At 45.0% G+C, this 23,643-nt stretch overlaps 1 protein-coding gene across 1 annotated transcript in view; it reads right to left on the bottom strand.

Annotated features, from left to right (window-relative positions):
• CPSF100 (cleavage and polyadenylation specificity factor 100) overlaps positions 1-23,643 on the bottom strand; it is a 125,583-nt gene that overhangs the window by 45,878 nt on the left and 56,062 nt on the right. The window contains exons 10-13 of the mRNA XM_086806586.1: positions 2,335-2,593; positions 1,637-1,833; positions 1,256-1,354; positions 1,056-1,154 (exon numbers count right to left, since the gene is read on the bottom strand). Coding sequence (XP_086662712.1) covers positions 1,056-1,154; positions 1,256-1,354; positions 1,637-1,833; positions 2,335-2,593 — 654 coding nt within the window. The remainder of the gene's footprint in view (positions 1-1,055; positions 1,155-1,255; positions 1,355-1,636; positions 1,834-2,334; positions 2,594-23,643) is intronic.

Raw genomic sequence — 23,643 nt, forward strand, 5'->3', positions numbered from 1 at the left:
AACAATCCTCTTGTGTGGAATGCAGAAGGTGCCTCCAAGACCACATACGGTCCAAGGGACAATCCGCATGATGGCCATGGAAAGAGGTAACAAGCTCTCAAGGGCCTCTCCTCAGCATGCTAGGCTTTCGGGTTTGGTTTAGATGCGGAGTTGTCACAATCCGTCCTAGGCCATACATGCTCCAAGTGCACCCGTGATGTCGAAGGACAAGAAGGTCCACTCTTCGCTCGTGTTAGCCTGAGCTGCTAAAGGGTGAATCTTGCCATTGTGTGTGTACCTGAAAAGCCCCCTCTCAGCAGCAAAGCTCAGGGGGAAAAAGATGACAAATGGAGCTCCATGGTCTTGGCTATAAAGGACCCAAGCTCCATGGGGCATATTGACCAAGCCATCTCGATGGCCTCCGGGATCATGAGATCACCCAAGGTATTTGAGAAGGTGATGGCCTAGCTCCTAAGGGTACCCTCCAATGAGTCACAGCCATAGTCACATGAAAACCCATTTTGTCCCTACAAAATGCGAAACAGACAAAACAGACAAAACATTTCGAATACTCCCGACTGAAACGCCATTTCACCCAAAAATGAGATTTTTTCAAGCTTGATTTAAAAAATGAAAAACTTAACTCTTCTCGCAGACTAGAACCCTCAAAAGAGGTCAAGAAATCAAGAAACCCTCATACGAGTCACAAAAAGGGGGGGGTTGTGTGCTCCACATTGGGAGCCTGTATTGCCAACAAGTCTTGGATCCCCTCAGGTAAGAAAAGGACCCAGGCTCCAAGCGCACAAGGAAACTGCTCGGCGCTGCTGCATCTGGTCCGAGTCACCACTAAGATGCTTCCAACAGGCCGGATGGATGTGGATGAACGCTGGAAAAGAGAAGGCTTCAGAGTGGCCACAGGAAATCCACCAGCCACTACTCCAATCAAAAAATCATAAGGAGTCCGCACCAATAAACTCAACGCGCGGGTCACAACCCACTCAAAGAGAGGTAGCTATATTTCAATCTGGTACATGATTGACAAAAAATCCACAAGAAGCATATAAGATGTGACTTACAAGCTTTAAGGGGACAACATGAGCCAAGATTGTCTTAATAGAACGCCCATCTGATCGGCCTTCAAAATCCATGTACTGCAAAGAGCATCGAACTTGAACCTGCAAAACAAATCACAGATAGATAAATGTTGTGAAATACAAATTTCTTCTCACCCCAGTAGGACCCCTCACCAACAGTGAGATAAAATCTGAGCTCTTACAATAATATCATCAGAGATAACTTTGGAAGGCTTATCATTCAGCAGCATCTCTTCCGCCTCCGTTTCTGTCTTCTGCTCTCCATCTCTGCCTCCCGAAATCTGCAACCCAAAAACCCATAACAAATAACATAATATAGATATGGCATAAAAGCCTTTCAAACTTGTCACTGGGCACCTGCCCGAGCAGCTATTGCACTACACTGGCCAGAAGTGAGTGACCGAGTCTGTGTGTGTGCGTGCATGCTTGCTCTACAAAAACACTCATACGCTTCATGCCTATACTCAGTGCTTGAATTGCCAATTTCCCAAAAAATACTTCATAATTTCATTCTTAGTCTGATGATCAATGGGTGTAGGACATACGCATGATGTTATACTCACATGTGTGATGGACATATCCATCGTGTCATCCTCCTCGATTGCAAAGTCATCAGGATTTATGACTTCACCATACTCGTCCCACTCATGAGCATTATCATGAAAGGGGAACATCGGTGACACACTAGTCGGTGACACAGTAAAGCCATCAGTAAACACATTGCGATGTTGCACCATGCTATGGCTTGCTGGAGCTGTCACTGCATTCACCAAATCTTAACATTGAAGCAAACCACCATTTTGACACAATGCTTTTGCACAACTTTCACTACAATGTCTTCCACCAAGACGAATGCAATCTGATTCATTCATGGCCTGTACTGCATTTTTTTTAAATTACCCTCATACAGTAAAAAATTATCAGTGCAAAGTTTCAATTACACATTGAAAATTCAAACTAAGAGAATTTTACAAAAATAGATAGTGTAAAAGTTTATGATAAGAAAACAATGAAATTGTTTTAAAAAAATGAAGTTTTTCATCAAACAGAAAAAAAAGCATCATCAAATTTTCAGAATGCATATATCACTAACATTGAAGAATATTAGAAGAATATTACCTTTTTTCTTTTAAGAGAAACAAAGGCTCTTTTGAGAAACAATGATATAAAAGAAAAGAAAAGTTGCTTAATCTAAGCTCACTACCTTAATGCCTTGTGTAATGCATTATTGGAAATATCACCACTTGAGAATTGTACCGACCTTCTGGTAGGGGCTGGATACTGCCTGCTTCAGACATAATTGTATCTGCAGAGGCTCCAGAAAGTCCAGCTATTTGTGATACTTTGCTCTCCTCTTCGTGTGCCTTCATTGCATTCTGTGCAGCTTCTTTGCTCAAGCGGCTTTGTTCCTCTTCATACACCTTCAGCTCATCACCAGTAAGAGGAACCTTTCTGCTCATGGTCACCTTCACCACTTTGGGAGCAGGCTCTGATTGAAGCAGGCGGGCCAAGGTTCCAAACTATGATAAACATAAAAATGTTTACAGAAGTTCCATAATAAAACTTCAACATGTTTTACTCAGAGAGAAACAGGCTGGGGTAATTCAACAATATTTGACTTTGCCACAGCACACGCACATGCACACACACACACACAACCCCCTGAAACTTGATATCTACTATATTATCCATCCTAAGTATGCAGGACAAACTTACAAAAAAAAAATGGAAAAAGGGCATCTCCCTGAATTTTTAGAATGGAAAACCCTAAGATAAGAAAAGCTTCAAGACTGCAGCCAGATAGCATAACTGTGCCTAAAGATGATAAACCGGGCAGATCTTGCACATGTACTACAGAGAGTAACGCCAGCCAAGAATTTAGACAGGTGGCTCCTGAGCAGGCAAGATGCCTGTCCAACTAAACTCCAAGGCTGGAAAGCTTTCGCAGCATGGGCAGCCCCTTATCTGAAAACCAGGTGGTCTAACAATGTAATGCATGTCAGTATGATCCCGGGAGTAATATTTCAGATTCAAAGAATCATGAGACCTAAGGCGTTTCCTTGAGACATCAAGCTCCACTCACTACTACATTCCCACTAACTAGGATGGCATAACCTACATAAAACAGATACCTTCTTCCCCTAAATGCTGATAGCTTCCTTCTATGCCCCTGAATGGAGTTATTTAAAGGTGCAAGAGAATCAGCCAGATTTAGTGGATAATGAAGTTCTATTCACTTAATGTTCTCGTGAATGCTTAAAGAGACCAGCCTATGTAAGTGAATCCCTGGATCCGAACATCCGTCCATAGAATCTACTCGAGTCTACTGACTCTTACCTGGGACAGTGTAAGACTCCTCTTGTAGACCCTACTCCAAAGCTCCAATTGCTTACTATCAATCCAACTCTCACCCAAGAGCTGAATCCCAATAGAATATCTGACCTTAAAGTGCAACAAGCTCTACCATAACAACCTTAGCATAGATCCAACACAACTCAATTTCATACCAAATGGCATCTTGCATTAGTTGTCAACAAACACTAGTCCACTTAATGCACGAACAAGTCCTAGTGCCATATACTTGACTCTTGTAGTACAATATTCCAACCACAAGATTCTCCCTATCTAATCTTCATCTAAGACTGAACCATAGTCACAAAAAAACGTGTTTCGAAGAAACAAAACATGCGAAACGTCTCTACCCCAAAACGTTTCGGAATAAACTCGAAATGTGTGCAAATCTCGCGTTACGCCCAAATTTGGAAAAAAAATGCTTTTCCTTGCGTGTTTTTGCAAGTCAGCCAGATCTGCGTTTTTTTTCTCCCGCCCTTCATTGACATGTGCACAGCAGCCCCGTGGGGCCCACAGCCTACTGCCCACGCCTCCCTTCCGTGCAGCTCACAGCCCACAGCCTGCCACTCTCCTCTCCTCTTCTCCTCTTCTTCTCAAGTCTCTCCTTCTGTCCTCTCCTCTCCTCTTCTCCGTTTCTTCTTCTCCTCTTCTTCTCGAGTCTCTCCTTCTCCCACTCTTCTTCTCTCCTCCTCTCCTCCTCTCCTCTTCTTCTCTCCTTGCTCTTCTCTTCTCCCTTTTTCTGCTTCTCTCTTCATCTCTCTTTGGCTTCTTTCCTCATTCTCCAATGTCTTGATTCTTGCCCAATTTCTCCTTTCTTTTCTTCAATTTTGCAAAATTCATCCTTAATCAAAGCAAATTTGGCATCTAATCAAGTGATTTGCCCATAATGCCTCGCCGAAACAAGAAGGATGACACGCGTGATGTATGGGAAGACACCATTTTCATTCATAGGTATGGGACTTCCGGTACCAATGTGTTGTAAATATTGTGGTGATACCTTACGAGGTAGCAGGACAATATTCATAGGTATGGGACTTCCGGTACCAAGTGTGTTGTTTGCAAATATTGTGGTGATACCTTACGAGGTAGTAGCACACGGGTGAGGGCTCATTTCTCATGGGAAGGAAAGCAAGGTTCACATGGTTGTGTGAATGAGAGCATATGTTATGTACATGGTGGCTCGGAGCAAAAGTTTAATGAAGTGTGGCCACTTTTGCGCACTTCATTACCCCGAGAGAGAATTAAAGAGATGACTAAAAAGGCAAGGCAACTTGACGCTTCAAAAAACCATGGGGAGAGGAAGCACTGGCCTCACAACCGAGAAGCACATCAAATGTGGGTACTCATGCATCCGGCGGTGATACTCATACAACATCACACGTGGGAGTTGGTGGTCCTTCGGCTTCACTCTCTAAGGCTATTGGTGGGGCACCCTCACGTCTGGCTATGGCGGAATCTCCTCTCATGGGTGAGTCATTGTCAAATTTACCCATGGATGAGCCACATGGATGAGTCATAGTCAAATTTACCCATGGATGAGCCACATGTTTCCATGCCTTCAGGTGCTTGGCTCTCCCAAGTCTATACAAAGAAGAGGAGTAGAGAACCTTTGCGTAGGCAAAGCACCTTAGAACCACGGTATGCTCCAAGACTAAAGCAAGACGCACAAATTGCCAAGCATAGGTTCTTCTACCAATGCATAGTAGAACTTATGATAGGCGGGAACTGCAACTGCAGGAGCTAGCAGTTTGCATCCTGTCAATTCCGAATCTTTGAGAACCACACACTTGACAAGTCAAGTTAATCAAATCCAAAGTGAGTTGACGGGATTGAAAGCATGTTGGCATCAGTATGGATGCTCCATTGTCTCCGATGGATGGAGTGCTATAGTACGTGACTCGGTTTCCCTCTTTTAATATCTTACAAGTAACAAGTTACTTTGCAATGACTTGAATGTTGACTCTTGAGACTTCTGAGTGTCTTGACTCTTGACTCTTATGACTTGTCTCTTTTTATGTTATGGAATTTCCAGAGACGACGACACATGATCAACATCTTGGCGTCTTGTTGTGTTGGCACAACATTATTGTGTGTTGTTGATGCCTCTGCCCCCGGCTTGCACATTACTAGAGAGTGGATTTATGAGCACATTAATCAGGCTACTGAGGAGATTGGGCCAGAACATGTGGTCCAAGTCATCACAAACAATGGTTCAAATTGCACAAAGATGGGAGAACTTGTAGAAAGGGATTATTCAACCGTTGTGTGGACTCCATGTGCTTCTCATTCTCTTCATTTGATGATGGACGATGTCGCATCGCTTAGTTGGGTAGAGCCCGTCTTGCAGAAAGCTATGCACGTCATAAGATTCATCACTCGCAAGACACAAGCTTTGGCCCTTTTTAGAGGGATTTGCCATTATGATCTTGTGAAGCCAGCACAGACTCACTTCGGCTATCTCTTTCTTGTGCTTCAGAGGTATGAAAATTACGATTTAAATCATCATTCATGAATGTCATCTTTATCTCTACTAGACTCTGTCACGCTTGACTTGAATTTGAAGTTGTAATTTATGACTCTATCCTCTCGCATAATCCATTTCAGGATAGTGCAAACCAAAGACTCCCTGCGTCGACTTGTTTGTAGCAAGGAGTGCCGAATTTGCGCTGGAAGTCGAAAGCCTGATGCTCATCTCATTGTAGAATACATCTTGACCATGGACAAGCAGTGCACGAACCAGGTGCCACTGTGATCCTGTTAACTCACTTTGGATTTGACTGACTTTACTTGTCAAGTGTGTGGTTCTCAAAGACTCGGAATTGACAGGATGCAAGCCGCTAGCTTCTGTTGCATCTCCAGCTACCAATACATAGTAGAACTAATGATAGGCGGGAAATCGAGCAATGTTAAGGCAAGGTTGCATTGGTAGAAGAACCTATGCTCAACAATTTGAGCCTCTTGCTTTAGCCTTGGAGCATAAGGTGCTTCGCCCACCCAAAGGTTCTCTACCCCTCTTCTTTGTATAGACTTGGGAGGGCCGAGCACTTGAAGGCATGGAAACATGTGACTCATCCATGGATAAATTTGACAATAACTCACCCATCAGAGGATATTCTGCCATAGTCGGACGTAAGGGTATTCCTGTTGGGTTTTATGCTGTGTATGCACCCAGAGGAGTGCTAGTGATCATCAGTAGATTACTGGGGCACTTTTTACTTCAGTTAGTGGAGGTTTTTTCCCCCAGTTTAGCTTAGTTTCACTTATATTCAGTTTATAGGTGTTTTGGTCCACCGGGCACATTTTATGGCCGGACATGTGAACACATCTCTTTAGGTCACTATTATGTGGCTATTGTACTTCACTTTGATCAAGCTGAATACACAAAATCGTGTTCTCTCTTTGTTGCTCTCCACGCCTGCTTGCAGCATCTCCAAACCCTAACCCTAACACCCCTTGTGCCTTCATTTGGTATCAGAGCATTGAAGGCTTGCCACTGTCCTGCTTGTACACAGTCGTTTTCACTTGATACATCCGCCCGTACATTCTTGCTCTGCCCGTACACTGTGCGCCTTCTGCAAACCGTACAACTGCCAACTGTACTTGTTCGCCTGCAGCTACTGTACCTGCTCGCTGCCGTCAGCAGGAGTATTGAAGCCATCCGTACAACCCGTACAGTCAGCGCCGACTGCACCTGTCAGCGCCCGTATACCTGATACAACGTCTGTACCTGCTCCGTATAGTCAGCGCCGACTGTATCTGTCAGCGCACGTGTACCAGCTTCGAACTGCAGTGGTCGACTGTATTAAGTCGACTCATTCTGTACCCGTGGTACCTGTCAGGCGTCGCCTTCCTTTCGTACCAGTCAGCACACGTCAACGCCGCCTTGTCAGTACCTGCACAGCAGCGCCGCCTCATCAGTACCTTCACAGTACTTGCAAAGTATTAGCCTGCAATCGCCTTCAGTCCTGTAAAGTACAAGTCGACTGTACCTCCATAGTACAGTCAACAGTACGTGTTCTTTTTGGTGGACTGTACCTGCATAAGTACCACAACCTGCTCAATCAATCTGTGGTAAGCATTAAATATTCTGTTTTTGGGCAATACTATTTTCTCTGTGAAAATCTACAAGCACAACAGGCAGATTTTCTAGCAAAGAACTATACAGGTTTTTTGCACAGTTTTGCGTGCAACAAATTTGGGCATTTCTGGGGCATTTTGGCATTGTGTACGCCATTTGCTGCTCTACTCAGTCATTGGTGCATTGAGCTGCACATTCAGAGGATTGAGAGTGCAGGCATATTTGGGTGAACTGTATTCAGTGGAGTACAGTTGTTTTCAGGGTTCTTGCTATTGGGTTTTTTGATACACAGGTACAACATTGTGCGTAGGCATAATGGCAAATCAACAGCAGAGTGATGTATTCACGTATTTGTCTAAGGAAGACAAATTGGACGGCACGAACTACTCCTTGTGGAGTTTTATGCTGAAAAATGTGCTTGTGGCAAAAGGTCTTTGGGATTTTGTTAGTGGTGATGAACCACGTCCAGGTCCATTGGCTCCAGAGACTCCTCCCCAAGGGGGTGCTCGTGGACGAGGACAACAGGTACAGGCTCCAGGGCAGCCATTGCCTGTTCAAAGAACAAATGCTCAAAAGACATGGGATGCCAGGGATGCACAAGCTTTGTCACTCATTGCATTGTTAGTACAGAGGTCTATTATACCTCATATTCGTTCAGCTGGCTCTTCACAGAATGCATGGGTGACTTTGGAGCATATGTATGATGCTCGTAATGAGGCTAGGATCTCATTTTTGAAAAGAGAGCTGGAAAATCAGAAAATGAATGAAGGAGATGATATGTCTAGCCACTTAAACAAGCTGCAGGATTTGAGAGAGCAACTCATCAATGTGGATGAGATTATTCCTGAGACACAGCTTGTGTCCACCACCTTGCACTCTTTGCCAAGATCTTACTTGGCTTTTCATACCTCTTTGAACCTCAGCATGAGGAATGCTGTTGAACCCCTCAAGTATCAGGAACTTGTTGCTCTCTTGCTACAAGAAGAGCAAATGAGGAAGAATATGAATATGAACACAAATGCTGAACAAGCATTTACTACAGGTCAAAAGGGGAAAGGAAAAACTCAGTCAAAGAGTTCAAATCAAAATTCAGGTGATGGTGGTTCTTCACAAGATACCAAGAAAGGTGATGGACAGCCCAAGAAGAAGGGCAAATGTCATTACTGTAAGAAGCCAGGCCACTACATCACTGAATGTAGGAAGAGGATTGCCAAAGAGAAGGTAAAGGAAGCTGGGATGTCTGTTAATGATGCTTCTAAAGCTCCTCCAGAGACTGCTTCTTTTATTGAGGACAGGGATTACTGTTTTTATACATGCAGCTATGATGCCTCTTGGTCTTCACAGGCACTCAGTATGATAGAGCATGCATGTACTTGGTATTTTGATAGTGGTGCCTCAAAGCATATCACATCTCGCAAGGATTTGTTTAGTCATGTTGGCCCTGCCCCTGTTGGCAAAACTGTTCAGTGTGCCAACAATGCTTCATATCCAGTTCGTGGCATTGGGGAGATTCAGCTCACAGCCATTGATGGCTCCATTCTCCACCTTACAGATGCCTTATATGTACCAGGGATAAAGAAGAATTTGTTGTCCATTTCTTCTTTAGCACATTGTGGTATGCAAGTCCACTTTGATGATGATAAATGCATGGTCAGAGACAAAGCTAATGCCTTGACCTTGATGCTTACTGGTTCATTATGTCATGGACTTTATCAGTTGGATGCATTTCAGCCAGTGGATCGGTCTGCTTATAATGCATTCACTCTTACTCCAGCTATGGTTGATGCGGAGTTATGGCATGCTCGCATGGGGCATGTAAATTTTGGTAGTCTTATGCTTATGCAGCGACATAACATGTTTACAGATCTACCTCTCATGGAGAAGCCTCCAGATCACATTTGTGAAGGATGTATTTTGGGAAAAATGCACAGGTTTTCCTTCCCACGTGATCAGGCTCTAAGAGCAACTGCAAAGTTGCAGCTTATACGCAGTGATCTTTGTGGTCCCATGCAGACGAAGTCATTAGGTGGTTGCTTCTATTTTGCAACGTTTATTGATGACTTCTCTCGTATATGCTGGGTCTATCCTTTGACACAGAAATCACAGGTATATGATGCATTTTTGGCCTTTGTAGCACTTGCTGAGACAGAGTCAGGATGCAAGGTCAAGACTCTCCGTTCTGACCGAGGGGGGGAATATATGTCACATATGCTGAATTCCTTTCTTGGGAGTACAGGTATAAAACATCAGTATACTACTCCTTACACTCCACAGCAAAATGGGGTTGCAGAAAGGAAGAATCGGTCACTCATGGAGATGGCCAGATGTATGCTAAAGGCAAAGAGGCTACCACATATCTTTTGGGTGGAAGCTGTTATGTGTGCTTGTCATATTTTGAATCGATGTCCCACAAAGGCATTGGTTTCCATTACTCCTTTTGAGGCTTGGCATGGCCGCAAGCCTTCTGTATCACATTTTCGTATCTTTGGGTGTCTTGCATATGCACACATACCCAAAGAGTTGAGGAGGAAGCTGGATGATAAAGCCACAAAATGCATCTTTGTTGGGTATAGCCGTAAGAGCAAGGGCTACCGGTTATATGACCCACTATCCAGGAAGATATTCACTAGTCGGGATGTGATTTTTGATGAAAAATCAGAAATATCCATGGCTGGTTATGAGGCAAATCAGGCTGAAAATGATGTGTTTGAAGGTCTACTACCTATGGAGTTTCATTCCACAGTTGGTGATCCAACTCATGAGGGTACAGGACAGCCAGCAAATGATGTAGGTGGTGCAGAAATTCAGCAGCAAAATGAGCCAGACGCTGAACCAAATATGGGCCAGCAGGCACCACAGGTCAGACACATACCTAGATGGTATTTGAGGACATTACAGGACAGCCATTTAGAAGGTCCTCTTGCTGGTCGTACTCGTAGGGAGACACGGACCAATGAGCATGCACACATCATGGATTTGAATCTGGTTATGGCAGCCAGTTTACAGGATGATGATGAGCCTGATTCATTTGTGGATGCACGAGATAATGTGCATTGGAACAAAGCCATGCAGGATGAGCTTGATTCTATTAAAAGGAATCAAACATGGGATTTGGTTGATCTGCCCAAAGGCAAGAAAGCAATTGGTACTAAATGGGTCTATAAGTTGAAAAGACATGCAGATGGATCCATTGACAGGTACAAAGCCCGTCTAGTTGCAAAGGGCTATGCACAGAAGAAGGGCATTGATTATGAGGAGACATTTGCTCCTACATCCCGTATGTCGACACTTAGGTGTGTCATTGCATTGGCTACACATCGTGGTTGGGTTGTTCACCAGTTGGACATAAAGACTGCATTCCTACATGGGGACCTCGAGGAGGAAGTTTATGTATTTCAGCCCATAGGATTTGCAGAACATGGTCATGAGGGGAAAGTATGCAGGCTGAAAAAGGCCTTGTATGGTTTGAAACAAGCTCCACGAGCTTGGTATGCAAAAATAGATGCTTTCCTACTCACTCAGGGATTTGTGAACAGTCCATCAGAAGCCACTCTGTATGTAAAGAAAGAAGAGACAGATCTACTGGTCATCAGCCTTTATGTGGATGATCTCTTGCTCATGGGATCAAATGATGACAAAATTGCAGCTTTTAAGGAGATACTGCAACAGACATTTGACATGTCTGACTTGGGGCTTGTACATTACTATTTGGGCATACAGTTTGTGCAGGATAACAGAGGCATTGGGTTGTTGCAATCACGGTATGTTGCTAAACTTCTGGAGAAGTATAAATTTCAGGATTGCAAACCTATTAGTACTCCTATGGAGCCTGGGATGAAACTGTCACTACAAGATGACAGTATTTCCTTTGATGCCACTACATATGCTCAAGCTGTTGGGTGCCTCATTTACTTGTGTAATACAAGGCCAGATATTCAGTATGCAGTCTCTCAGTTGAGCAGATTCATGCAGACATTTCACTAGTGGAAATTGTTTCTTTCTTGGCTCTTCATGCATTTCTTGGCTAAGCAAGAAACAGACCACAGTGGCCACTTCGTCTTGTGAGGCAGAGTACAGAGAGCAGCCTACACTACTACTGTTGAGTGTGTTTGGCTGCGTTGTCTCATGACTGATATGGATATTTCAATGGAGGAGCCTACACCTATCTATACTGATAGTCAGAGTGCCATTGCTGTGGCCAGGAATCCTGTGTTTCATGCTCGCACGAAACACATTGAGATTCACTATCATTTTATTCGGGAGAGACTCCAGGCAGGAGATATCAGTCTGATCTACTGTCCTACAGATCAGAATGTGGCAGACATCTTCACCAAGGCATTACCACGTCCGAAATTTGAAGCATTCCGTAGTGCTTTGAATTTGTTTCCTTTTGGTGGATGATGTACAGTGATCACATATCACTCCAGGGGGGTTTGTTGGGTTTTATGCTGTGTATGCACCCAGAGGAGTGCTAGTGATCATCAGTAGATTACTGGGACACTTTTTACTTCAGTTAGTGGAGGTTTTTTCCCCCAGTTTAGCTTAGTTTCACTTATATTCAGTTTATAGGTGTTTTGGTCCACCCGGCACATTTTATGGCCGGACATGTGAACACATCTCTTTAGGTCACTATTATGTGGCTATTGTACTTCACTTTGATCAAGCTGAATACACAAAATCGTGTTCTCTCTCTGTTGCTCTCCACGCCTGCTTGCAATATCTCCAAACCCTAACCCTAACACCCCTTGTGCCTTCAACTCCACCAATAGCCGTAGAGAGTGAAGCCAAAGGATCACTAACTCCCGCATGTGATGTGTATGACAACCACCGCTGGTTGCATGAGTACCCACATTTGATGTGCTTCTCGGTCGTGAGGCCAGTGCTTCCTCTCCCCGACGGTTTTTTGAAGGCTCAAGTTGCCTTGCCTTTTCAGCCATCTCTTCAATTCTCTCTCAAGGGAATGAACTGCACAAAAGTGGTCACACTTCATTGAACTTTTGCTCCGAGCCACCATGTGCATAAAATATGTCCTTATTCACATAATAGCAACTATGTCAACCTTGCTTTCCTTCCCATGAGAAATGAACCCTCGCCCGTGTGTACTACCTCGCAAGGTATCACCACAATATTTGCAAACAACACCCTTGGTATCGGAAGTCCCATACCTATGAATGAAAATGGTGTCTTCCCATACATCACGGGTATCATCCTTCTTGTTTCGGCGAGGCATTATGGGCAAATCACTTGATTAGTGAATGGGAGAGAGAAGAATTAGGGTTAGGTTATTCATGTGGGAGACATACACAGAGAAACAACAAGGGAGAGAGAGAGAGAGTTGTGGGGATAAGTCAACTCATGGGAATGAGCGTGTGACTCCCCTATCACACATGTATATTGCACTAGTACACATAGTGCACTTAGTACATTAAAAGTACTAAGTGTACTATGTACTATAACTTATGGGCTTGTACACACTATAAGGGTGGGCATAATGCCTTTACCCCAACAACCTCCCACTTAAAGGCAAAGTGCCCTTAAGTAAAGGAAAAGAAAAAATCAGCATGTACATGATAATATACAAGGCCATATCAAGGCTGAAACTGGCCTCATCCAATGCCCATCAAGTGTCTGCAATGAGCAAACCGCTCCGGAGGCAAACTCTTTGTCAACAGATCAGCCGGGTTGTCATCCGTATGAATCTTAACAAGCTGAATTTGCTTGTTCTCTATCACCTATCTGATGAAGTGATACTTCACATCCACATGCTTCGTCTTTGCATGAAAGACAGGGTTCTTTGCCAACTGGATGGCACTCTGACTATCACAATGCAACAATGGAATATCCCCTGTATAGCCCAAATCAACCACTAACCGAGATAGCCATAATGCCTCCTTGCAAGCCTCTGTGGCTACAATATACTCCGCCTCTGTAGTAGATAAGGCAGCGCACTTCTGCATCCTGGATATCCATGACACAGCACTTCCTGTGAATGTAAACACATAATTAACTGGTAGTAGACTTCCGGTTATCTGGATGACCGGCATAATCCGAATCCGTGTAACCATGCACTAATGCATCCTGTTTGCCAAAACAAATGCACATATCCTGTGTGCCCTTCAGGTATCTCATGACACCTTTCACTGCTTCCCAATGCTTCTTGCCAGGGTTGGCCATGTATCTAGAAACCACTCCCACTGCAAATGCAATGTCCGGCCTAGTAGCAACCATGGCATACATGAGACTACCACAAGCTGAAGCATACGGAATCTTGGCCATATCAGCCCTGCCACTATCTGACTGTGGGCTGTCCATAGCACTGAGTTTCACATATGGAGGCAAAGGAGTACTAGTCTTCTTCCCCCCGTCCATATTGAACCTCTGCAAGACTTTGCCAATGTAATCCCAAAGTCTATACCCCATTTCACCTCTGTCACCATATCCTAGGAATATGCATTTGTGAGACTTAGGATCAAGTTTGGTGCGCATTTCCCTGCGTATGTGCACGTACGCAACGCAACCAAACACTCTCAAGTGCTTGTATGACGGAGGCTTCCCTGTCCATACTTCCTCTGGCACTTTCCCACCAAGCCTCGTGTTAGGTGACCTGTTTATAAGGTGAACGGCTGTCATAACAGCTTCAGCCCAAAAACCATGAGGTAATGCAGCATGTGACAACATAGAACGGACCTTCTCCTGTATGGTCCTGTTCATCCTCTCTGCTGTCCCGTTTTGTGGAGGATCATAAGGAGTAGAGAGCTCCCTCTAGATGCCTTTAGCATCACAAAAGTCCTAAAACTGTTTGGACATATACTCTCCACCATTGTCGGAACGCAAAGCCTTCAATGTTTTGCCAGTTTGATTCTCAACATGAGCAACAAACTTCTGAAACACTGAGAATGTATCACTCTTCAAACGAAGAGGATAAACCCACACCTTGCGTGTGGCATCATCAATAAAAGACACAAAATATTTTGCCCCTCCCAAAGAAAGCTGAGGCATCTCACATACATCTGTATGCACAAGCTCTAACTGAGCATCTTTCTGTCCAAGAGCTTTCTTGTGGGGGCACTGGAGTTGCCTACCATATATACAATGCTCACAAAACTGAAAACTTGAAAACTTTAGAGAAGGCAAGTAACCCAAACGAGACAGTTGCTCCATTCCTTTGACACTCATGTGTCCCAACCGACTATGCCACATATAGATTTCCGGCAGCTCGGTTGCATTTACATTAGCATGGTGACAAACACCTGCATGCATAAAGTAAAGAGTGTCCACCTTAGAGCCTCTGGCAACAACCAGTGAGCCCTTACTAATTTTCCACTTTCCACGACCAAATGTGGTAACATAATCAGCATCATCAAGCTATCCAGCAGAAAGCAGATTCTTCTTCATCTCAGGCACATGCCTGACATCATGGAGCATAAGCTGTGAGCCATCTGAAAACACAAGCCTCACATCACCTCTGCCAAGAATCTTGCATGCATGGTTATCACCCAAATAAACCACTCCTTCATTGCCAGCAGTATACCTGACAAACAAGTCTCTGCAACCTGTGACATGAAAGGAGGCACCTGAATCAATTATCCATGAGTGCATACCATGACCACCTGTAAGAAGTGAATGGGCATCAAGTGAAGATGTAAATAGGACCTCATCCTCACTGTCACCTGCATGTGACACATTGATTTCTTCAATTTTGACTCCACTTTTGCCCTTTGGCTTTACATCTTTGGCTTCATCTTTGTCTTTGTCTTTGCCTTTTCCCTTTTCCTTTTGATCATTTTTCCATTTGTAGCATTGCTTTTTAATGTGTCCCTTCTTGCCACAATAATAGCATTCCAAATCCTTTTTGGAGCGAGACTTGCTCCTTCCCCGTTCTTGGCTTTTTCCCCTTTGTTGGGATCTTCCACGTGCATTCATTGCATTGGACTTTCCAACAGAGTTGTTTTTCGTGTTCATCTCTTCTTGAAGAAGAGCACCCTCAACATCTGCATATGACAGCATAGCATGCGAATTGCTAGTGGCTGTCCTAAATGTGTCCCAACTCTCTGGCAAAGTGCATAACAGAAAAGTGGCTTTGAACTCATCGTCCATTGCCAACTTTTGATTAATAACCTGGCTAACAATACCATTAAACTCATTTAGATGGGCTGTCATAGACGCCCCTTCCTTCATCTGAAGACCTATGAGTTTCTTCAACCAATACACTTTGCTTGAGGCACTTTGCTGGGCATACAAGTCCTGAAATCTCTGCCACATTCCCCAAGCTGTCTTCTCTTCACGAATGCTGAAAAGTAAAGAGTCTGACACAGACAACATGATGGTGGATCTTGCCAGCTCATCCATATCTTCCCACTCTTCAGCAGTAAGAGAAGCGGGCATTACACCCCTTTCTTTGATAGGCTTGTGCTGCTTCTTCTGGAGCAACACATTATAGCACTGGGTTTGCCAAATATCATAGTTATGTGAGCCTTCAAGCTTCTTGATGTGAAGCAATGAAGAGCTCTCACCTGTGGTTGCCATAGCAAAATGTAACCTGTCAATGCCTGACTCCCTGCAAAATGTGCAAACACTGCACCAAAAGCACACAAAGTGCTCACAGTTGTTCTCCGAAAGTTTATTTCCCACTGCAGAAGCACAATTGCAACTTTTCTCCCACTTTTTGTGATGAAATCACCAAAATCTGGTTGCTGCAGATTCAGGACAGCACCTTAAATGTGCTCTGTTGCCCTTCCAAAGTACTGTACAACAGTACCAAGTGCTCACCAATGATGTACCAAACCTGTACCGACAAGTACAACAGCTGAAATTGAGCCTTTTCCTCACTCAATTCAGTGTACAGCCATGCCAAAACTTGCACAAAGCTGTGCCAAATCTGTACCAGCAGGTACAGTAGCAATAAATGCTTTCCTGGCTGTCCAAATGAGTGAAAATCAGACTTTTACAGTCCCGAACACTGCATACAACAGCCCCGAACAGAAATTGGGCAAAAGCCCCTTGATTGCAAGCTGATTTCTGAGGATTCAAGGCATAAATGTCTTGCCTGCTGCTTTGCCAAGCTCAACAAGCATACGAACTTGAAAAGCCCCTTGATTTGAGATCAATTTCTCATCATACATGGTACATTGACGCACATGAAGGCATCCAGAGTGTTCACGATGCTTCCCCTTGGCCACATATACATCAAATACATGAAAGCCCCTTGATTTAGGCACATTGAGTGCTTGTCAGGCATCAACACATTATCCACAGCATCAAATGCGATTGCTGCATGCAAATCGATCCAATCGACACAAAAGCCCCTTGATTTGCACTGCAATTTGCTGCAAATTTTGCAAATCAATACAATCGGCACAAAAGCCCCTTGATTTGCACTGCAATTTGCTGCAATTTTGCCCAAATGTGCGATTTCTCACATCATACAGCATGTATGACTGCTTAATTGCACAATTACATCAAAAGCCCCAAATTTCGACATCCAATTTCCTGCAAATTGATCCTGATTGTGACCAATGTCACCCAATTTTGCCAATTTTGCTCAAAATTGAGCAATTCGGCACCTGTACTTGCTCAATTGATGATTGTACTTGCTCAATTGCAAATCCCAAAAAAAAAAATTTGAAGCAGAATACCTTGTAAATTTCTGAATTTTTCGTTGCAGAAAAGGGGGGTTTGCTGAATTTGGTGCTGCTGCAGAAATCGTGATGCAAAAAGGGGGGGGGGGGGGGGGGGGGGGGGGGCGCTTCTTATGCTGATGCAATTGCTGCTACAGTTGTACGATGTACAGATGGCTGGGCTCTTCAGGCGTGCTTAAGATGGCTTCTGGCCCATGTGGAAGCTTCCCTACGGCTGCACAGACGCTGCTGCTGTGCTGAGATAGATAATCGAGTGCAAGAAGGCGTACCCCTCCGCCTTCATCCGCGTTCTTGGCTTCGACGCCAAGAGGCAAGTGCAGGTCAGCGGTGACGTGGAGCAAAGCACTGGACGCCCACCTTGGAGAAGGTGACGTGGAGCTGAGCGCCGCCTGCCAGCGCTGTCCGCCCAACGCGTTGCATCAAAGGCTCGCTTGCCTAGTATTCGATGGACGCCCGCCTGTGCGCTGACTCATAGACCCATTCGCACGTAGACGCCGTCGCTGGCAGAGGCCTCATGGTGGCCCTCAGACGAAATGCCCGACTGCTGTGCGCTTCAAAGTTGCCGCCACCTTCGCCTATTCACAAGCAACTCGAAAAAAAAAAGCTCCGCCATCACTGCCGGTGTGGGGTTACACCTTGTGGCCACCAACACTTTGCTGCACTGCCTCTTCTGAGCTGGTGCCTGCTGTGCAGCGTGTAGCTTTGCCCGACAAGCTGAATGTATGACAGTACCCAATCAGCACCTTGCTGATACCAGTACGACTCACCTAATGAGGGTGACAGCCAGCTACAGTACAGCTCGTTCAGCTATCAAGGAGAAGAGGGAAGAGGGAGGGATCACTAAGCTCTGATACCAGTTGAATGGGAGAGAGAAGAATTAGGGTTAGGTTATTCATGTGGGAGACATACACAGAGAAACAACAAGGGAGAGAGAGAGAGAGTTGTGGGGATAAGTCAACTCATGGGAATGAGTGTGTGACTCCCCTATCACACATGTATATTGCACTAGTACACATAGTGCACTTAGTACATTAAAAGTACTAAGTGTACTATGTACTATAACTTATGGGCTTGTACACACTATAAGGGTGGGCATAATGCCTTTACCCCAACAATTAGATGCCAAACTAGTTTTGGTTAAGAACAAATTTTGCAAAATTGAAGAAAAGAAAGGAGAAATTGGGCAAGAATCAAGACATTGGAGAAAAGAAGCCAAATAGAGATGAAGAGAGGAGAAGAAGAGAAAGGGAGAAGACAAGAGCAAGGAGAGAAGAGGAGGAGGAGAAAAGAAGATAAGAAGCGGAGACAAAGGGAGAAGACAAGAGCAAGGAGAGAAGAAGAGGAGGAGAAAAGAAGATAAGAAGCGGAGAGAAGGGGAGAAACTGAGAAGAAGAGTGGGAGAAGAAGAGACTCGAGTTATTAATTATAGAATTTACAAAAAAAGTACTTGAAAATAAGCGTCACGACTTAGGGTCTATGAAGTCAAGACTATGGAGCTATTCCTAGATCCACCAATAAGTGTGCGAATTCGGACTTAAATCCCAATTGCTTCCAGACCGACAATGCAGCCCTGGTAGAGTTGCAAGATTGGATGTGAGGTGTGATAGATCGCTTCACAAAAAGAGCAATCATGGACATGACTTGGGCATCCTTGGAGTCCCACCTACGTTGTTCTTCATCAGTAGGAGTAGTAGTAACCTCTGAAACTCCACCTACCACCTAAGAAACTGTACAAGCTTGTGTAGTTGTGTTGCTAGAGGAGGACAAGGTTCCTCCGCAGTGACAATCTCCCATAAGCCTCCGGCTATTAGCAAATTTTTCAACATAAAGCTCCACCCACCCACCCCCACCCCACCCCCACCCCCAAAATGAAACTTTTTGTGCACTAACAAGCTTGTGAGAAAGTACCAAAAAAAAACTACATTGTGCACACAAGGCACCGGGATTTAAGTGGGTGTAGGATGTGAACGCCAAAGTATACCGATGAGAAGCCATCATCTCCCTCCTCTGAAGCATCTGAAGCCATCATCTCTCACATGAGAAGAAGTGAACCACTGCCACAACCCCGGTCACCACGGTCGCCCCTGCAAGTAACTCTAGTACCTCTATACCAACGAGCACTGATATTGCCTCGTCGTCTGTATGTCTGGAGATGAGCACTCGAGGATGAACCCACATGATCATCTCGGACTCGTGGTGAAGATGAGTCCTCATGAAGATCACATGGCTCTGTAGTAGAATAAGTCCGGAATAATCAACACCGGTCCTTTGCCAACATAAAATTTTAATGCTTCAAACAATCTTTTTTCAGCTTTGGCCCACCGATATCCCATGGCTTTCTTTGTCAAATCATGCAATGGACTAGCTACCACTGCAAATCACTTGATAAATTTTCTGTAGTAAGAGCATAAGCCAAGGAAACTTCGAACTACATGCACAATAGTCAACTCTAGCCATTCCATAATAGCCTTGACCTTGTCTAGATCCATCTTGACCCCTTTCCTTGGACACTATGTGGCCCAAATAGTGAATTTCTGACAAAAAGAACTCACTCTGTCACATGCACTCTGCACTGTAGTGCATGGTGACAAGATGCCTCATCATCATCAGTGCAACATTGTACAGTATTAGCACCCTTTAGGATGATAATTGTCGTACGCCGTGACCCCATTGTAATCCTCAATCCAGGATAAGTCAGGCACGAGCTATGTAGGTCATTCCTCAGCCTTAGACAGTCAGTCAGTCAATCCAAGTCCCTTAACCCACTTGAAGAGATGCATTCATGCATGTAGAGTCAGTAGAAGCCTTAGAGTTTGCATCAGGACATGTGTGCATTTATGCATAGCATTCATCCCATATGCATGTAGGCCATCTAGACCATTGCAGAAGCATCAGAATATTACTCAATCTTATTCCAGTATTTTTTCCATAATTTATAGCATTTAATGGCATTTTTACTTTATTTATCCATTTATCCAAGACATAATGCACTCGCCCAGCTTTGTAACCAGCCGACCAGCATCAAGAGAGCATATAAATAGTTGAGCTTTGCATCATTCATTCATTCGTATCATATTCAGCCAACAAGCCTTCGACGCTTGGTGCCTTCAGCCCAAGGAGCATAAGCGATTGGAGAATTCAGAATATCAGCCTGCAGCATTTCATCCATCAGCATGTAGGAGCATCATCACATGAGCATTCAGCCTTCTTTCATCAAAATGCAGCATCTACAGCATTCAGCCCTTCAGGTCACCTTGCGTTTTCAGCATACATACAGTTTGCAGCATCCTTATCTTCATCGATTCCCTACAGCACTTTGGTGAAGGTAAAACTCAGCATTCATATTCATTTTCAACATTCATACATAGCCTAGAACATAGTTGCATTCCGTACTGGTACGCAAAGATTCAGTCCGTACAGTAAGCACAGTACGGATCCGTACGTCATACAGAACAGCACAACGTGGACATTCTTTTTTGAAGCCCAAACCCGTCGGTTTCGCATCGCCTAGGGTTCCATACCTTTTTTTCTACAAATCCCTTCGTGTTTTGGGCTACCGTCGCGTTTCCGTACCTCTGCACCGTACCTACGCCGCGTGACCATTTGCGCCCATCTACTGCTGTCCAGCTTCAAGGTGCCAGCTACCTCTCTCTCTCTCTCTCTCTCTCTCTCTCTCTCTCTCTCTCGCTGCTTTGTGGATTTCCGCAGGGCATTTGACACAGTACCACGAGAGAGGCTCTTTCAGCGCCTGCAGTCTCTTGGCATACCAGCAAATATGACATGGGGCATCTATGCATTATATGAGCAGGTTTTTGGGCGAGTCAGATGCCCAAGAGGTATGTCCAAGACTATTGCTAGCACCATTGGTGTGAAGCAAGGATGCCCACTTTCCCCCACGCTATTTGGGTTATACATTGATGAGGTGGCTGACTTCATTACACGGGGAGGCAGTTGATTTAGCAAGTACCTCAGTACATATTATGATTTATGCGGATGATATTGTATTAGTGTCTGAGTCTCCAGGAGGTCTACAACAGCATCTACATGCACTCGATGATTTCTGCACACAGAGGGGTCTTACTGTGAACCTTGGGAAAACCAAGGTTATGGTCTTTCATACATCGAGACAGGGCAGGAGTCAGCTGACATTCACTCTCGCAGGACGCCAGGTGGAGGTGGTGACATCATACGTGTACCTAGGGGTTACCTTCTCTGCAGCAGCAACCATGCGCTTCACCATGGGTTCAACAGCCAGAGCTAGATTGACACGGGGATATGCAGCATTGGCTATGCTAGAGAGACACTGCCACCAGGCGCATTTTTAGGAGCCCCGAACGAAGGGGTGGCTATTTGACACATTAGTCACACTGGCACTGATGTATGGAGCAGCGGTATGGGCGCCAGGCCTTGCTACCCATTGGTGGACACAAATAGAGAGACCACAGGCCCTCGTGATGGCACGCATGATACGCATCAAACCGTCAGTACCTCATGACATTATCCGAGCAGAGGTTGTTGCGCCTCCTATGATGGTAGAGGCCATATTCCAGACTATATGCCTGCTAGACGGATTCAGAGACATGCCACAAGACAGATTGTCATACAGAGCTTTTGAGGCATCTAGACAACTGGCTGAGGCAAGAGACAGAGGATCATGGTATGCACAGGTCACACATTGGTTCTCACAGCATGGCCTAGACATGGATCATCTACCACCATTCCAGTATGACAGAGATGCACCACATATCCGTCTCTCATAGTGAGAGGAACAGAGTATTGAGACAGGACCTATGGCAGCTCTATACACGAGAGACATGGATATCGCCTACACAGCCTCTTCCACCGAAGATGCTATACTACAGAGATCACTTCATGAGTATCACTGATGATGGATTTATAGAGAGGCCTAGATACATGGAGGGCTTTTTACCACACGGCTCCCGAGTGGCTATTGGTCAGCTTAGAGTTTCATCACATCGATTGGAGATCGAGACTGGCAGAGCAGCACGGATCCCCCGAGAGGAGAGGGTATGCAGATTGTGCAGAGAGGAGGTGGAGAAAGAGGAGGATTATGTATGCAGATGCAGAGCATATACAACCATCAGAGAGAGATATCCCATTTTATTCAAAGAGCCACATTCCCTACGCCAGATCTTTGAGGCAGCAGACCAGTGCATACTGGAAAGATTGATTCTAGACATACAGCGTCACAGAGAGACATCATTACAGGCTCAGACAGCTCCAGAGGGGGGACGACAGACACAGATTACTACATTTTTTCAGAGATCCATCCCACTCCCAGCCCCTACACAGCAGGGAATTACTCTCCAAAGAGCAGAGACACTCAGAGCCCACGGGAGACAGAGGACACCTGGCTTTCGGACACCACACCTATACCAGAGAGAGATGACACAGATTGTTGGGGTAAAGGCATTATGCCCACCCTTATAGTGTGTACAAGCCCATAAGTTTTATAGTACATAGTACACTTAGTACTTTTAATGTACTAAGTGCACTATGTGTACTAGAGCAAATATACATGCGTGATAGGGGAGTCACACACTCATACTTTGTGAGTTGACTTATCCCCACACGTCTCTCTCTCTCCGATTTGTCTCATAGGCCGAGTTCGGTCTTTTGGAAGACGTTAATAAAATCTTTCTTTCTTTCTTTCTCTCTCTCCCTTCTTCTCTGTGTGTGTCTCCCACATGAAACCCTAACTGCTTCCACAACTCCCTTCAACTGGTATCAGAGCTCTGGTTTTAGGGTTACATTTTTTTTAGGGTTTTTTTTATCTCAAGGGTGCAGGCGTTCAAGGTGACATTCAAGGCCTCGTTGGGCGCTGCAAGACAGTGGCAGCAGTGCATAGCACAAGGCATTGGCCACGAGTTGCAGCAAGGCGTTGGGCATCAGATACCTAGCCACAAGAGGGAGTGGTTGTAGCGCTGGCCACTAGGCGGAGGTGGTGGCAACAAACAAGGCCTGGCCACCGCAAGGCATAGCATCGCATACTCTAGGGCCTGGCCACAAGGCGTAACAAAAGGGTACAAAGAGCAAGGAGCACGTGCGAACGGAGGCTGCCGGGGCTGGAGCGCCTGGTTCTGGTGTGCAACTTCTACCCTCCGTGTCCCGATCCTAGCGTTGTGTTTGGACAGAGCGCCCACTCCGACCTCTCCCCTGCAACCTTCAGCGGCCAGCAGCTGAAGCCCGTCAATGAACTCGCCCGCAAGGTTGGTGCTGGCGAGGCACGCGTGCAGATGATGGCGCCCAAGAAGGCAGCTCCCTTCAACAGTCGTACAACACACGAATACAGCATCCGTATCTGCACAGCAGCAGCAAATACGAAGCCCCCCCTTTCTGCAACAGAAATCAGAAATTGTCTGAGGTATTTGCTTCAATTTTGGGATTTGCATGTCCATTATCATCAATTGAGCAAGTACAGGTCCTAATGGCTCAGATTTGAGCACAATTGGCAACATTGGGTGACATTGGTCACATCCGG

Source organism: Cibotium barometz, chromosome 12 (genome assembly GCF_041138505.1).
Source record: "Cibotium barometz isolate CiBa-2024 chromosome 12, ASM4113850v1, whole genome shotgun sequence".
Taxonomy (NCBI): Eukaryota; Viridiplantae; Streptophyta; class Polypodiopsida; order Cyatheales; family Cibotiaceae; genus Cibotium; species Cibotium barometz.